At 35.5% G+C, this 18515-nt stretch overlaps 1 protein-coding gene across 1 annotated transcript; it reads right to left on the bottom strand.

The window, feature by feature from the left end:
- Positions 1–12141: 12141 nt before the first annotated feature.
- Positions 12142–15793, bottom strand: LOC125961628 (N-alpha-acetyltransferase 50-like). Its single transcript, XM_049700411.1, has one exon. It carries the CDS (start codon positions 15483–15485, stop codon positions 14976–14978), a length of 510 nt encoding a protein of 169 aa, XP_049556368.1. The 5' UTR covers positions 15486–15793; the 3' UTR covers positions 12142–14975.
- Positions 15794–18515: the final 2722 nt, after the last annotated feature.

Here is an 18515-nt window from a genome sequence, read left to right as displayed (position 1 = left end):
ATACCCTACTCACTGAGGCTGAATCTCAGTGAATGTTGTCCTCCCATCAAAGACAGACAAATCTCTGGACCTTGATTAGTTCAGGGATAGAGGGCAGGCAGCAGTGTCAGAGAATGGGAGGCATGAGACAGGAGAATCCAGTTCTGTTCCTGGGGAGACACTATGAAGCCTCATGATTCTTGGCTTAAATGAGAAAGCCAGGCAATTCTATCATACTCATACCATACTGAATACTTACTCATTGGTAAAACTGGAGAAGGTGACCATGCTCATTTCTATAGACTGTTTTAATAAAACAGCACATATAAAACTATTTTGTGAAATATGAAACAGTAGACAACACAGTATAATATTAGTTGTTATTACTCTACCTACATATTGGTTCCAGTCAGCTCCTGAAGAAAGTGTGGTCACTTGCAAAATTTAAAACTTACTCTGAATATTTTTAAGGTTCACAGCTTCTCTGCTGACACATTATTTTTGAGGTTCTGCAGGGCAGAGTGATTGGCCTACTGGTGGCTGTTGCCCTGGTCACAGAGGCATGACCTCTCTGTGTGCTGTCCCAGATGCTGTAGGTCACTTGCTGCACAGCAGACTGGTTGGTATTGGTGGCTGAGCTCTCTGGATGCCGTACTGGATAATGACGTGTGCTGGGACTGGAGAAGTGACTTTCTCCCTTTTGAGTTCCACTTTTGTTAGAGGGATTTTGAGGTGGCAGCTCGTGCCCCAATGTGTTGCAGTTTCCTAAAACACTCAGAGTTAAGATCAAAGTTCTGCGGACCGATTTAGGTAAACAGAATCTTTCTGGCTCTGAATTCCACTTCCTCTTTTTTATTCCTGAGACAAGCTGTTTATGTCTGGATCGTTTTCTACTTAATGATGAATGGTTATGTCCCAAGAATCCCTTCCATCCCATGCCTAACCTTCTCCACTCTCTAAAAAAACTGGAAAGAGACTTTGGTCGGACAGTGTTAACAGTCATACCTAGGTTATATCTGACTACTTTGCAACTTTTCTCTGGAGTCATTTCAGGAACTGTGTGGTGTTTTGTAAAGCCTGTCCTACCAGTTCATCTAACATATCTTAAACTTCAATACTGGTCTTTACAAAATTGTGGCTGATGGCTGTACACTGGAACACATAAAAATATGTAAAGGGCTTCCCTGGTGGCTCAGTGGTTGGAAGTCCGCCTGCCGATGTAGGTGCCCCGGTCCGGGAAGATCCCACATGCCACGCGGAGCAGGTAGGCCCATGAGCCATGGCTGCCCAGCCCGCGCATCCGGAGCCTGTGCTCCGCAACGGGAGAGGCCACAACAGTGAGAGGCCCGCGTACCGCAAAAAAAAAATGTGTAAAGATTTCTAATATTTTAAGAAAGTGATGTTGTACATAATGATATTCATCCACACCAAAGGATGTGAGGAATAGTCATTAGAGAGGAGTCTGTATATTAGAGGAATTGACCAACTCTATACCTTTGGAGAATCTTCATTGCTGTTTGCCTGACTCTGTATGTATACACAAGGAAGGTAAGCCGTGGTTAGGTATGGTTAATCACATTTATTAATGGCAGACAATCCTAAACAAAATCTCAGGACTTGGTGAAGTTAATGATGAAGCTAATCTCCCTCTGTGAGATCCTGTTGCTCCAAGAACTTGCTAATATGGTCTTTATATTAAGAATATTGCATAACTAACTTCTGATACATATGTATTTATCTTTTCTACTTGCCTTGAACATAAAGTGAAAAGAAGAATTCCATTTTCTCACTTCTGTGTCTCCCAGATACATAAAGCATTCTATATAGAGTTTTGCTTACTAGAACCTGACCTGGTGAATAAAGTGTCCTAGAAAAGTATAAAAAGGACCTATTGACATTTTGCTATTGACGGTGTCCTGAATACATCGAAGGTTTCTTAAAAGACCTAAGATCACATTCTTATGGGGAGAGAAAAAATGTTTTCTTGGGATTATATCATCCTACCCACAATGGTTAGAGGCTATTAGTATTCCAAACTCACTTGTGTTGCTATGTAGAACAGCTGCACCTGCAAATTTGCTGTTTTGGTGACACTGGCCATTTTAATGAACCTGCAGGAAGGAAAAAAAATCATGCCAAATAGAGTACAAACTCTTATACAAAATGTACTTCAGAATTATCAGTTTGACTTTGCCATCTTTGCTTTCTGATGAGAACAGCAACCTAAACAATTGAAAAGGTAGATACATTTAAAAAATTGTTTTTTTTTAAGGATTTGTGTCAATCCAACTGTAAAAGTTGTGTAAGACAATATTAAATGGAGAACTTAGGGTAAATTTTATTTAAGACTGAAGGAAAACACATCTTTGTTAATTACTAACCAATGTGCAATCTACTGGGGACTGATTACCTCTTTGAACATTTTGTAGATCATCCCTTTCTTCTGAGCTTCTAATTAGCTGCCTCTGAGGGGTAGTGACAGTGATTCACACAGTAAAGTTGTTTTAGCATTGAAAGATTATGTCACATTTAGATAAGTGCCATTTGTTATAAGCATAAAAATCACTCAGGATGAATACAACTTGCACATTCCAGTCACAATCTTTTCCCAAACAGTAAAGCTAACCCCTGAACTGGAGTTATGGTGACTTTTCTAAAATGTTCTAGAGAAAAATATATATCCTTTCTCAAAGGCAGCCTTTGCTCTTAGAGAAGCACTTTATGGGATAAAGGACATTGTTCCACATTTGAAAAGTCCTTTTAAATGTTATTAAAAATATATATAGCTGACCACTTAACAAAATTTTTCTACTTCAGTTTATGAGTGTTGATATAGTAAAAGCAAATTGTTTAAGGATGTTTCAATATTTGTATATTCAACTTCAGAAGCTTTCTAGGAGGATAATATACCTTCATGCATTTAAATTATGCATTATATCATAAAAACTGGGAATGTTCTGAAGAGATGGTAAGTGAAATGTTAGCTTCAGCTCTTGGATAATGAGGTCATTGAACAGAGAAGATAATTTGAACAAATTATCTTGAGAGTTCAAATGATGTAAATTTGTTTTTTGTGTATGATTCAATCCTTTTCGGGCAGAACAGAAAGTACCTATCAGAGATTTTAAAGAATGTCAAATAATTGTAGTGATATGATGTATAAGCCTAAAACTGTGAATCTATTATATATAGTGGACTCGGTTAATGTGGTTAACTAACCAGTAATAGTATTATTTTTCCCTTAAGCAGCATAGGTGCTTTTGAACATATTTGTTTGTAAATATTTTTAATGGTATTTTAGATGTCCAGCTCTACAGCAGTATTGAGTAGTACAATTCAGTAAGTTATTTGGAAAGCATACTACAAGAGGCTAAGCACTGTGGTTGGTAGGTAGGTAGGAAATTTAAGGTTATCAACACAAAGAAAACATACACTTGTCCTAAAGAAATTTGTGATCTTAAATGGGAGATCTACAGCACATCTCAAAGGAGAGTGTGCTATAGAGTACACACAGAGCACAGAGGAAGGGGGATATTATCTGAATTATTCAGAATACTTTATCTTCCATCTTAATTTGAGTTATGCAAGGTTATCCTTTGGAAACTACTTTCATTTCCTTTGATATAATGTTGAGAACATTTTGGGCAGGGAAGAAAATTCCCCCCAAAATTTTCACCTAAAACATCTATTTCTAGCTTTACTGAAGACTTTATTAACTAAACTACCACATCAGGTTTCCATTTTATTTGCCAGTGTAATCAGATGAATCATGTATTTGCTAAAATCACTGCTTCATAAGTGTTTCATAAGAAAGCACCTAAAATAATCATGAAACATATACATAGTTTTGTACAGTTCCTAAATATACAGTTGTCAAAATTAGTTTAACATATTACTGATCTCTTTCTTCATTTAATTCTCAAATTTTCTTCATATTCCTTCCATCTATCGTCTCTTGACATTAAGTAAAACAAGTTTGAATACCTCCTCTCCGCCCCCGTCTCCTTTTTCTGTATTTTGGTGGCTCCTCGCCAGCATCTGCAGCTCTGTCACAGCTGGGCTGGATTCTCGGCAGGTGTTGATCATAAGCTGACTTGGAATTTTCTCTGAAGTTCTTGGGTTATTAGAATGTGGGCCAAATGGACATCACACACCACGGTGTGGTGCAAGTCCTAGTTCTCCATTTGATCTTACTTTGATATGAAGAATAGCTTCAGAGAAACATACAAAAAAGACTCTCCTGAGAAATAGGCACACAGATTGTTCAAGCTGATTCAGTACTAACAACTGTGGTTTAATTTCAGGCTTGCCATATTACCTTTAGTTTATTTGTCTTGATATGTTTTTAATGAAGCCTGAGCTGTATTACCATGTTATATAATAGAGTTGATCTTAATTAAGTCACTGAACAGTATTGGTCATATGAGAATAAGATATTTTTCTGGTCAAAGATTCATATTTCATTATCACCTGCATTATTATGAACTAGAATTTTCTTTTTAGTATGTCCTTTGTTGTAGTTTTTACAACACTACTTTTTGTGTGTGTGTGTGTGTTACGCGGGCCTCTCACTGTTGTGGCCTCTCCCATCGCAGAGCACAGGCTCAGCAAGCCCGCTCCGTGGCATGTGGGATCTTCCCGGACCAGGGCACGAACCCTTGCCCCCTGCATTGGCAGGCGGACTCTCAACCACTGCGCCACCAGGGAAGCCCAATACTACTGGTTTTTAAATTTTATTTATTTGTAATATTAAGGGCTGGGTAGGCTAAGATGGATGTGGGATGTAGCTAAAACAGTGCTTGGTGAGAAATTATAAAATATCAGTAGATGCTTTATCAGAAAAGATATTATATATATATATATATATATATATATATACACACACACACACACACACACACACACACACTAGGTACCACAGTTCCTTGCATCATACTTCTTAATTTTAATGACATTTATGAATTAAGAAGTAATATATCAAATTTAAAGATGAGGTACTGAGGTTTGAAGAAATTGAATAGTTTGCTTAATGTCACTCAGTAAGTGGTAGAAGTATGATTCAGACTCATCAATAACTATTAAAAATGCATTAATAGATATGGCCTAATGATTCAGGAGTCAAATGGTATCAACTTGAAAAAGCAGCATTGGAAATCACTGATTATAATGTTAGGAGAGAAAGCAGATAATATAATTCTGAGGAATGATGCAGAATAGTTTTGATAAACACATCTAATTCATTAATAGTGTGTTATGTTGACATGTTCAAAGCTGTTTCTGATGCTTTTCTTTTCGTATTTCTAAATTGTATTTGTTCTGCTTTCTTGAGCCATCACGAGGATTTAGAACACTTACAGTCCCCCATTCTACTTTCCCTATCTTCATCCATCCAACACATTTATAGCTCCAACCACAATTGTTCATAAAATTAATGTATGATGTTTATAATTTTAGGACTATGTTCCACCATTTTGTTCTGCTTTTTTTTTGGTTTTATTTTATTTTTCTACTAAATTCTCACTTCTATTTTTCTTATGGCTTCCCTTCATTGCAAAAACTTTTTTCCCTGTCTGTTTTCTCTGCTTGGAATATTCTCCCTTCCTTTTCCAACTCTGTCTCCCTACTGTTTCCTACCACCTTAACTTTATGGCTTCATAGGCATCCTTCATGTCCTGACTTAAATTTCATCTCAGTGAAATTTTCTCTAACACTCTGCAGTTTCCTAACCCTATTGTTAGCTGTCATTTCACCTCCTTCCTTTTCTCTATTTCTCTTATAACTGTGCTCATTTATACATATGTATATAATGATATACATCTAGAATCTGGCACATATTTATACCTCAGGAAGAACCAATAAATTGATGAGTGAATGAACAAAGGAATGCATGATTTAAATTGCTTGATACATTCTAAAGAACCATGGAAAGAGTAATATATCAGAATTAAAGTGCAAGAACATGGCAGTTGCACTGGCAGGTAAGAGTGTAATATAGTGATTATGATTTGCAATATAACTTGAAAAGCTGACTAAAATTTTTTTCTCAAGAAAATGTTTATTATTCTCTCACCAAAACATATACTTATCTTTCCCTTGCTCCAGATCTAATGTTTTAAGTCTCTTTAAAGTTGCTGAGGTCTGAGAGATGATTTTCTGGCAAGCCTGTGGTAAAATAAATTGAAGTTAGGCTTTGAGAATTCTCTGAACATCAATATGGTCAAAGCTCTGTCAGCTGGGGAGAATTCTTCTTTCCCCCTGAGAAGTGCTTTGGATTCTTTTGGATTTAACTTCAGCCACAATTTCATTAAGTTCCTCTTCAGCAGTTTCTGGTAAATTGTGCTGAAAATTAGCAAACATTTCAATAATGCAGGCTGGGAAATTCAGTACATAATTTTAGAAGTATTTTATTTCAATAATAATGTCTTGACAATTTTGCTTAGTCATTGTATTCTTTGTTGGTTTTAATTGAACACTGACAAGCTTGATTGCAGGTCAGTGCAGTAAGTCCCAGCAGCAATGGACCGAGTGATTTGGAAAATTATACCACTGGAAATAAGGAAATATAAGAAAGAAGCCATCATAGAAATCCATTAAAGTCATATAAAAGGAAATTCTAACTGTATTAACTTTTATAGAAATACAGCATAAAACAAATACATGTGAACATCATACTGTATAACTCAATGAATTTTAACAGGTAAATACACCTATATAATAAGCAGGTGGTTCAAATAATAAAACACTACTACTACCCAGGAACCTCTTTCCTGAACTCTTCCAGTCATTATCCCCACCTAACATAGCTACCATTGTGCTTGATATCAAAATAGATTAGTTTGCTCATTTTTGATCTTTGTGTAAAAGGAAATTATAATAGATACTGTTCTGCTGACTTGTTTCACTCAACATTATGATATTGTGCAATTTATTGCACAATAAATGATGATAGTAACAATTGCTACAAATTGCTATGATAGAGTAGCAATTTATTTTCATTGTTATGTAGTATTTAATTGGATGAATATACCATTATTAATTTAGTCATTCTACAGTTAATGGGCATACAGGTTATATGGTTATTTCAGTTTGGGGAAATTATAAATACTGGCATCAACCTTTTCATATATATCTCTTGCAGCTCACATTAGTCATATTTAGGGGGAGAATTGTTTCTTAACAGATTACATGGACATTCAGTTTTAAGAAATTCTGCCACATAATACTTCCAAAATTATACACTATTGGGTTGGCCAAAAAGTGCTTTTGGTTTTTAAGTAAAAATAAAAGACACATTTTTCATTTTTACCAAGAACTTTATTGAACAATATATTCACTGTTTTGTTCCAGTACCTTCTGCCATTTTTCAGGCAACTTCATAATTCCATCTTCCCAAAACTTTTTATATTTTTGAGCAAAGAACTGTTCCGGGTGCTTTTGAAGTCTTCCAGGGAATTGGAATTTTTCCATTAAAATAATTTTGTAAAGACAGAAATAAATGGAAATCCAAAGGTGCAATGTCTGCTGAATACAGTGGATGAATCAGAACTTCCCAGCCAAGATGTAACAGTTTTTGCTTGGTCATCAAAGAAACATGCAATCTTGCATTATCCTGATGGAAGATTATGCGTTTTCTGTTGACCAATTCTGGATGCTTTTCGTCGACTGCTGCTTTCAGTTGGTCTAATTGGGAGCAGTACTTGTTGGAATTAATCATTTGGTTTTCCGAAAGGAGCTCATAATAGGGGACTCCCTTCCAATCCCACCACGTACACAACATCACCTTCTTTGGATGAAGACCAACTGTGGTGTGGTTGGTGGTGGTTTATTTCGCTTGCCCCACAATCTCTTCTGTTCCACATTATTGTACAGTATCCACTTTTCATCACCTGTCAAAATTTGTTTTAAAACCGGAATGTTTTCATTACGTTTAAGTAGAGAATCTCATGCGGAAATACACTCAAGAAGGTTTTTTTTTTTTTTTTACTTAATTTATGTGGAACCCAAACATCAAAGTGATTAACATAACCAAGCTGATGCAAATGATTTTCAGTGCTTGATTTGGATATTTTCAGTATGTTGGCTATCTCCTGACTGGCATAATGTTGATTGTTTTCGGTTAATGTCTCGATTTGATTATTATCAACTTCAACTGATCTACCTGACCGTGGAGCATCATCCAGAGAGAAGTCTCCAGCACAAAACTCCGCAAACCACTTTTGACATGTTTGATCAGTCGCAACACCTTCTCCACACACTGCACAATTTTTTTTTTTTTTGCATTTCAGTTGCATGTTTACATTTCTTGAAATAATAAAGCATAATATGCCAAAAATGTTGCTTTTTTCTTCTGTCTTTAATATTAAAATGGCTACACAAAAATTCACCAATTTTGGTAAGTTTCTTTTTAAATGCAGCTGATATGACAGCTGTCACATTGTCATTGTTTTGAGTGAAGTTAAAGACAACTAAGTGCTTACCAGAGCCATCTTATGGAAAAAAACTGAACGAAACTTTTGGCCAACTCAATATTTATTTTTCTGCCAACAGAGCCTGAGAGCTCCAGTTGCTTCACAGCTTTGCTGAGATTTAATAATTTTCATAGTTTTTACTTTTGCCATTTGGGTGCATGGGTAGTTATAACTCGTTTAAATTTTGTACTGATAAATTTTTTTATCAGTATTTAAAAATAGCATTGTCTGTCTCTATCTTGTTGGCTTGAGGAGTTCTTTTTATATTCTGGATCTGTGCTATCTGATTTGGTAGACACTAACCACATGTGGCTATTGAGCAATGGAAAATGGCTTCTCTGAACTGAGGTTTCACATTATATTTCAATTGCTCAGTGCTGTTCTTGAAGAAAAATCTTCATCAGCTATATGTTCTACAGCTATTTTCTCACATTACATGTCTTTCGTTTTCACTCTTAGTGGCTTCTTTTGCTCAACAAAAGTCTTTCATTTTAACAAATCTAGAGTTTCAATTTTTCCTTGGTGATTATTGCTCTTTGTGCCTGTTTAAAATTTTTTGCCTACTTCAAGAACATAAAAATATTTTGCAGTTAATCTTGTGGAGGTTTTATTGTTTTACTTTTTACATTAAATCTATAATCCATCTGAAAATAACATTTTGTTTTCATGTGACTTAAGAATCAAAATTAGTTTCTTTTAAAAATTAATTTTTTAAGATAATTATAGATTCACATGTAGTTGTAAGAAATAAGACCCTGTGTACATGTAACTCAAACCATTTTTCAAAACTATAGTACAGTATCATAGTCAGGATATTAACAATGATGCAGGTAAGATATAGAACTTTTGTCACACCAAAGGGACCCTCATGTTGCCCTGTTATAGCCATCCCCTGCATGTCTACCTCCATTCTCATGCTACTAACTCTTTGCAACCACTAATTAATTCTCCATTTCTATAATTTGTCACTTCAAGATTGCTATATAGATGGAATTGTATAGTATGTAACCTTTGGGATTGGGTATTCTCTCTTAGGAGACTGCTCTGGAGATTCATCCAGGTTGTTTCATGTAATTATACAGGTTTTTGCATGAACATAATTTTCAAGCTCAACAGTGTAATTGCCAGATTTTATGATAGTTGTTTTTTTAAGAAACACCCAAACTCTTTTAGAGTTTGACATTCTCCCAAAAATGTATGAGTGATCTAGTTTCTCCACATTATCACCAGCATTTAGTGTTATTAGTTCTTATTTTAGCCATTTTGATGGGCGAGTAGTTGTACCTCACTGTGATTTTAATTTGCAATTTATTAATTGCTAATGAGTTGACATTGTTTCATGTGCTTCTTGGAAATCTGTATGTCCTCTTTGGTGAAAAGCCTGTTCATGTCTCTGTCCATCTTCTATTTTTTTCTTTTTTTGTTGTTGTTGAGTTTGAGAGCTATTTTTAAGTTCTATATATATGTTGTTTTAGGGTTCCCTAGAATAATAGAATGAATAGAATGTGTATATATATATACATATTTGTTTGTTTGTTTATTTAAAGGAATCATCTCACATGGTTACAGAGGTTAACAAGTCCCAAGATCTGCAGGGTGAGACAAACAGCTGGAGACCCAGGAAAACCCATGCTGTAATTCCAGTCCTAAGGTTAGCAGTTTCTAGATCTGGGAAGAGACAATGTTTCAGCTCAAGCCCAAATGCAGAAATATACAGATATCCCATTTCAAAATCAGTCAAACAGGAGAAATTCTCTCTTACATGGGGAAGAGGTCAGGCTTTTTTTTTTTTTTTTTTCCTTTTGCAGTATGCAGGCCTCTCACTGTTGTGGCCTCTCCCATTGCAGAGCACAGGCTCTGGACACGCAGGCTCAGTGGCCATGGCTCACGGGCCCAGCCGCTTCACGGCATGCGGGATCCTCCCGGACCAGGGCACGAACCCGTGTCCCCTGCATTGGCAGGCGGACTCTCAACCACTGCGCCACCAGGGAAGACCCTGTTAGTAGATGTTTTGATCACAACGTTTCCTCTTAGCATTATGCTGTTGGTGTCAAGTCTGTGTTGTATGAGTTCCTTATATTTTGGATATCAACCCCTTATCAAATATGTAGTTTGCAAATATATATATCTTTCATTGTGCAGGTTGGCTTTTCATTTGGTTGATTATTTCTTTTGCTGTTGAGAAGTTTCTTATTTTGATGTAATTCCACCAGTTTATTTTTGTCTTTGTTGCTCTTGATGTTATATCCACAAACTTACTTTCAAAATCAATGTCAAGGAGATTTTTCTTTATTTTTTCCTAGGAATTTTACAGTCTCATTCTTACATTTGAGTATTTAATCCATTTTAAGTTAATTTTTGTGAGTGGTGTAAGGTAGGTGTCCAATATCATTCTTTGCAAGTGAATACCCAGTTTTCCCAATGCCATTTATTAAAGAGACTATCTTTTCCCCATTAAGTAGTATTGGCTTCCTTGTTAAATATTAGCTGACTGTATAGGCATGCATTTATTTTTAGGCTGTTGATTGTGTGCTATTTGTCTATGTGTGTTTTTCTGTCCATACCATACTGTTTAGATAACTGTAGCTTTGTAGTATACTTTGAAATCTGGAAGTTTAATGACTGCAGCTTTGTTCTTTTGCAGGATTATATCTGCTATTTGGGGTATTTGCATTTCATAAATTTTAAGATTTATAATTGAAGTATAGTTGATTTACATTATTGGCCTTAGTTTCAGGTATACAACGTAGTGATTCAGTTTTCTTTTTCAGATTATATTCCATTATAAGTTATTACAAGATATTGGATATAATTCCCTGTGCTATGCAGTACATCCTTGTTGATTATCTATTATATGTATAGTAGTTTGTACCTGTTAATCCCATACTCCTAATTTGTCCTTACCACCACCCTTTCCCCTTTGGTAACCATGAGTTTGTCTTCTATCTCTGTGAGTCTGTTTCTGTTTTGTATATAGATTCATTTTTATTATTTTTAGATTCCATATACAAGTGATACTATATAGTATTTGTCTTTCTCTGACTTATTTCACTAAGCATAATATTCTCCAGGTCCACTCATGTTTATGCAATTGGAAATATTTCCTTCTTTTTATGGCCGAGTAATAGTCCATTTTATTTATATATATATATATATATATATATACACACACACACACACACACACACACACACACACACACACAATTGATATTTCTTTATCAATAATCTTAAGCCAGTTGTCTGTAGATGGGCACATGGGTTATTTCCATGTATTAACAATTGTAAATAGTGTTGCTATGAACAATGGGATGCATGTATCTTTTGAATTAGTGTTTTTATTTTTTCCAAATATATACCCAGGATTAGGATTGCAGGATCATATCATAGCTCTACTTTTAGTTTTTTTTAGGGAAACACCATGCTGTTTTTCATGATGCCTGTACCAATTTATATTCTCACCAAGGTGTAGGAGGGTCCTCTTTTCTCTCCAGAATTTAGTACCTGTAGACTTTTTTTTTTTTTTTTACACTTGGCCTATTTTAATTAGTTTTAAGTTACGTCTTAAAGAAAAGTGAAAGTACATAAACCAGTATGGGCAACAGTAAACAATGACTACATATATAGTTGCTGATCTCAGAATTCAACACAATGCATTTACATTTCTTTGACATTTACCAGACATCACAGATTACTACCAGAACATCATGTAAGTTTATTTCAGATGTAACAGCAATGTTAAAATCAACAAGTTTAAATCTTAACTGCACCAAATAAACTCAGCTATTTAAGTATTTTTAAAGTTATTCCCTCCAAAAAACTGAGGGAGCTTTTCTTTTCCACCCCATATGTCATGGTTTCCCAATAGTTCTATTTTTGGAGGACTTTCAATTGATGAGTAAGCCACTTTGGGGATATTTCAGAACTTCTTTCCCCAAATGAAAACTAATCTGGACAAATTATATATTGCATAGATTTCTCTGCAGATTCTTTTCTTTAGAACCTAAATGCAATTACCATACAATATAATGTTTATCTATTTGCCCTACAGAAAAAAACTATCTACCCTGAAAAATATGATGGATATATCCTGTGATCTTCCAGTTAATAGAATTTACCTCAACGATAATTTTTATCAAAATAACCAACTGAACATGGGACATTATTTCAGTCTTTACTGACTCATAGGCACGTGAACTAGTGCCCAGCTTCCACCTCTTCTACATCCTCCTCCTCCATAAGTGGATGGAATTATTTCATGTAAGTTTGATGTAGGACAATTCACCCTTTACAAACACTTACAATTTAGGTTAAAGTCAGTGACTAGTGTGGAAAAAGAAACACTAAAATGATAGGGAGCCTACACACTCAATTCAAAATTTAATATTTTTTCCTCCATAAATAATATGTACTTAATTGTCATGAGGCAGCTATTCGGTTTTCATTAACCACATTCAGGGATACATTCATAGGACTGATTAGATAGTCCAGGTGAAATGGTTATAGAAAGAGAGGCAGTGTCATCTCACAAAACTCATTTATATATCAAAATCTATTCTGATATGCGAAGTTTACAAAAAGGCTGAATCTTCAAACTAATTATGCCTTCTGTAACTCAAGCATTCTTCTCTTGGCAAGAGCAAGCTGAAGCTTATCCATGAAGGTAAAGGTGCTTAATGCTAAACTTTTCTTCTAAGCTTAGATTTGGACTGCTTAAGAAACGGATACCCAAGAAACCAGCATGGTCTTTCTACATTTTTACTATCTTAAGATTATAACCCTATAAATTCATTTATCAACTATCTTCCTTTTCTATATTATACTTGGCACGCAACTAAGACTGCTGAAGTCTATTGTACCTTGTATTTTTACATTCTCAAATAAGAACTTAAGATTATAAAATGTGCATAAACATTGTGTAAAATAATTTTGTCATTCAACATATTTGAAGAGATGAAACTTTTATGCCAGAATTTACATAAGAGGATAAATATTATGAATCAATCTTCCTTTTAAAGTCAAATGACAGAAAATTCAAGCTCTGTGCATTGTTTTAAAGTCTAATGAAAACATTTCTTGGGCCACCAGTATTGGCAATGTAGAAAATTTTAAATATTGGAGATGGGATTATGGAGGAAAACATGAAAATTTCAGATGTCTTCTATCTTACAAAAAGTTATCGACCCGTCAAAGCCACTCCCTATGTGCCAGGAAACGATCTGGCATAAACCAGTCCTGTCAGTAGAGGAGGTCACAGTGACATTTGCGTTATTAACACTTCTAGACTTCTACTTTTTCCAAGAATAGAAGCAATATGTTTAATAATTCCCCCACCCCCAAATCCTTAAACTCAATATCACAGGCACAGAATGTAAGCAAATCTGGGATGTTCTCCAACAGATAAGCAATTAGCACAGCTATGTTATTCTCAAAAATACTGTCTAGATATTCCTTCCTCTAAAATCAAATGCTCAGTGGCCACACTTCTAACCGTCTGCATTAGCTGACATTAAATGCATTTATTGTGCCACAAGTCCATCTAAGCTTCCTTTTAGGTATTTTTTAATATGTCCAAGAGACAACACCTGCTTCAGGTTTATTTAGGGGCATTGACCTATAAGGACATCAACTCCATTTTTAAGGTTTGACTAACTATTGTGGATTTACTGAAGAAAAAGGACAGGAGAAAAAAAAGCAAATCACAACAAACCTCTTTAGGTCAGTTAAAGGCCATTATCTCTAGCTGGGATATTAAAAAAAATTAATCTCACCAGCCCACACTCCTAAAGTTAATGCCACTTCTAACAATCAACAGCAGGAAAAATAAACCTGCTAACAACCAGCCCACTCATTAGCAAAAAGCAGTTTAACTCAAATGCTGAGACCAAAGTATAATACTACTTACTCAGACTGTCCCAGCCACCGTCAGCCACCAGCGAGGAAGGAAGAAATAACTGCTTAACAGAACAAAATAAACTTAGTATTTCTTACAAGGATAACAATGGTCCAACTCCTGAGATAATACTCAGAAGGACAAAAGGTGGAGTGAAGGCAATGTATAGGGATTAGTATCCCACAAAATCTTGAAAACCCCAAAGTACCACAAACACACTAAACTTGTCTATGAGTTAGAGAACAAGATATTGCTGCTGCTGCTTCTTGTCCTTTGAAATATACAATATTTTGTAGGCTCTGCCCTTCAATGTGAAAGCAGGACATTAAAAAAAAAAAATGAAATTGACACTCAAGTTTTCGGGACCATATATCTTAACTGTGAAACTAAACAGATCTATACCTTCTCCTTCCTACAATCAAACAACCTCATAAAAATAAGAAAACTAAAACAATCCAAACATGATTAATAAATCCTTAAAAGTTTAAAACTTTTAGAGGAAAGGGAAGGAAGTTTTGAAAGGAGGAAACACAAGAACGAGGAAGGGGGAAAGGTTTAAAAGAAAGGGGGGGGGATCAATGGGCCTCTCTTTTATTTGGCGACAAGCAAGTGCAAGAAAGTTCATCTGTAATTTGTTCAGTTGTCTGTCTTCTGCACATCTGCGTTCTGGCCAGAAGGGACTTTGAGGTTTTTCTGCAGCACATGAGCATCAGCTGGCTCTATCCTCTTATAGTAGTTCTTCTTTGTCTCAATAATCTCAAAGCCAAACTTTCTGTAGAAGTCAATTGCAGACTCATTGCTGATCTGGACATGCAGATAGATGTTGTCAAAAGTGCCATCTTTTTCACAGATGTTTAAGACATGATTTAACATTTTAGTTCCTATTCCTAGCCTTCGGTATGGTGCCAGACATCCTAGTGTCATGATATAAAGTCTCTTCTGATTCTGTGAATGATCCACCCTACAGCATACTGCACCTACTGCAATATCATTGAAATAGGCAAGTTTTGCTAGCTCGCCAACCTCCAGCACTTCCTTATAGAACTTGTCATTGTAGCTGACTGGAAAGATCACCTGGTTTAATCTCTTCAACTGCTTAATATTGTGTGGTGTCACATCTCCCAGCTCGATCCGGCTACCTTTCATCTTCCCCGCCTGCTGAGGCCGTTGTTACCGCCGATATCAACGCCGTTGTCGTCGCCGCCCTGAGCTCTCCGCGCCCTCAGCTCGGGCCACTCCACCCCGCAAGCCGGCCTCCTCGCTTAGGGCAGGGAGCTGAGCGGGTGACGGAGGCCGCGAGAGTCGAGCGCGGCCCTGCGTCTCCAGAGGGGGCGGGGGTGCCTCCCGCCGCCGCGCTGGTGCCGCCGCTTCTCCACACGTGCACACGGGGCACTCGCCTCCCGCCCTCCGCCACCGCAGCCGCCAGCCCGACCCGCCGCCGCGCTGTGACCTTTCACCCCTGTAGACTTTTTGATACCATTTTGACTAGTGTAAGGTGATACCTCATTGTGGTTTGATTTACATTTCTCTAAAAATTAGTAATGTTGAGCATCTTTCCATGTGTCTGTTCACCATATGTATGTCTTCTTTAGAAAAATGTCTATTTAGGTCTTCTGCAGATTTTTTGATTGGGTTGTTTGGTTTTTGGATATTAAGTTTTAAGAGCCATTTGTATATTTTTAATATTAGCCCCCTGTTTGTCACAAATATTTTCTCGCATTCCCTGGGTTGTTTTTTCAATTTGTTGATGGTTTCCTTGGCTGTGCAAAAACAAATTAAGTTTGATTAGGCCACATTTGTTTATTTTGATTTTATTTCTTTTGTCTTGAGAGACTGAGATAAGAAAATATTGCTACAATTTATGTCAAAGAATGGTTCACATATGTTCACTTCCAGGAATTTTATGAGTCACATTTTTACATTTAAGTCTTTAAACTAGTTCAAGCTTATTTTTGTATATGGTGTGAGAGAATATTCTAACTTCACTGATTTACATGTAGCTGTACAGCTTTCCCAACACTGGTTTTTGAAGAGACTGTCTTTCCTCGATTGTATATTCTTGTCTTCTTTGTCATAGATAAATTGGCCATAGGTGCATGGGTTTATATCTTGGCTCTCTATTCTATCCCAATAATCTATATGTCTGTTTTAGTGCCAGTGCTGTTTTCATTACTGTAAATTTGTAGTACAGTCTAAAATCTGGGAGGGTTATATCTCCAGGTTTGTTTCTTTGTTCTGGCAATTCTGGGCCTTTTATTATTCCATATAAATTTTAGGATTATTGTTCTAGTTCTGTGGAAAATGTCATAGGTATTTGATAAGGATTGCATTAAATCTGTAGATTGCCTTAAATAGTATGGCCATTTTAACAATATTATTTTTTCCACTCTAAAAGCATGAAATATCTTTCCATTTCTTTGAATCATTTTCAATTTTATTTATCAATATTTTATGGTTTTCAGTATATTGGTCTTTTACCTTCTTGCTTAGGTTTATTCTTAGGCATTTTATTTTATATTTCGATAGACAGGATTTTTTTTTTAATTTCTCTTTCTGATATTTGATTATTAGTGTAAAGAAACACAGCATATTTCTGTGTATTCATCTTGTATCCTGCTATCTTGCTGAATTTATTTATTAGTTCTAATAGTTTTTGTGTGGAGATTTTAGGGTTCTCTACATAGAGTATCATGTCAGCTGCAAATAGTGACAGTTTTCCCTCTTCCTTTCCAATGTGGATAACTTTTATTTCTTTTCCTTGTCTGATTGCTATGATTAAGAATTTGAACACTATGTTGAATAGAAGCAGTGAGAGTGGGCATCCTTGTCTTGTTCCTTATTTTATCAGGAAGGCTTATATCTTTTCACTGTTGAGTATTATATTGTCCATGGCTTTGTCATAAATTGCTTTTATTATGTTGAGATTTGTTCCCTCTATTCCCACTTTGGTGAGAGGTTTTTTTTTTTTTATCATGAATGGATGTTGAATTTTGTAAATTGCTTTTTCTGTGTTTTTTGTCTTTTCATTTTTTTTTTTAATATGGTGTATCACGTTGATTGATTTGTGTATGTTGAAACATCCTCGTGACCCTGGAATGACTACAACTTCATCATGGTGCATGATCATTTTTACATCTTGTTGGATTTGGTTTGCTAACACTTTGTTAAGGATTTTTGCATCCATATTCATCAAATATATTGAGCTGTAATTTTCTTTTTTTGTTGTTGTATCTTTGCTTAGTTTTGGTATCAGTGTGATTATGTCTTCATAAATGAATTTGGGAGTGTTCCCTTCTCTTCAATTTTTTGGAATAATTTGAGAATGATAGGTATACATTTTTTGTATGTTTGATAGACTTGCACAGTGAAGCAATGTGGACCTGGACTTCTGTTTGCAGGGAGTTTTTTGTTTTTGTTTTCAGATTCTATTTCACTTCTAGTGTTCAATTTGTTCAAATTATCTGTTTCTTCTTGACTTAGTCTTGGCAGGTGATATATTTCTAGAAACTTGTCCATTTCCTCTTGGTTTTCTGTTTTTTGGGCATATAACTATTGGTATTCACATATGATTTGTTGTATTTCTGTGGCATTGATTTTTATTTCTTCTCTTTCATTTCTTATTTTGTTTATTTGGGTCCTCTCTTATCTTCTTGGTGAGCCTGACTAGAGGTTTGTCTATTTTGTTTACCTTTTCAATAAAACTGCTCTTGGTTTTGTTGATCTTTACTATTTTTTTTGACCTCCACTGTATTTCCTCTCTGATCTTCATTATTTTCTTCCTTCTGCTGTCTTTGTTGTTTGTTCTTTTTCTAATTCTTTTAGATGGTAAGTTAGGTTATTAATTTGTGATTTTTCTTGTTTCTTGAGGAATGTTTGTATCACTATGAACATCCTTCTTAGATCAGCTTTTGATGCATCCCATAGATTTTGTAAAGTTGTGTTTTCATTTTCATTTCTCTAGAGGTATTTTCGGATTTATTCTTTGATTTTTATCATTGACCCATTGTTTTTTTTCAGTAGCATGTTGTTTAGTCTCCAAATGTTTATTCTTTTCTCATACTTCCTTCTATAGTTGACTTCTAGTTTCATTCTGTTGTGGTCAGAAAAAAAAATGTTTGAAATAATTTCTATCCTCTTATATTTGTTGAGGCTTATTTTGTGACCTAGTATGTGCTC

This window comes from Orcinus orca, chromosome 17 (genome assembly GCF_937001465.1).
Source record: "Orcinus orca chromosome 17, mOrcOrc1.1, whole genome shotgun sequence".
NCBI classification, from domain to species: Eukaryota; Metazoa; Chordata; class Mammalia; order Artiodactyla; family Delphinidae; genus Orcinus; species Orcinus orca.
This window is presented reverse-complemented; position numbering and strand designations above follow the sequence as displayed.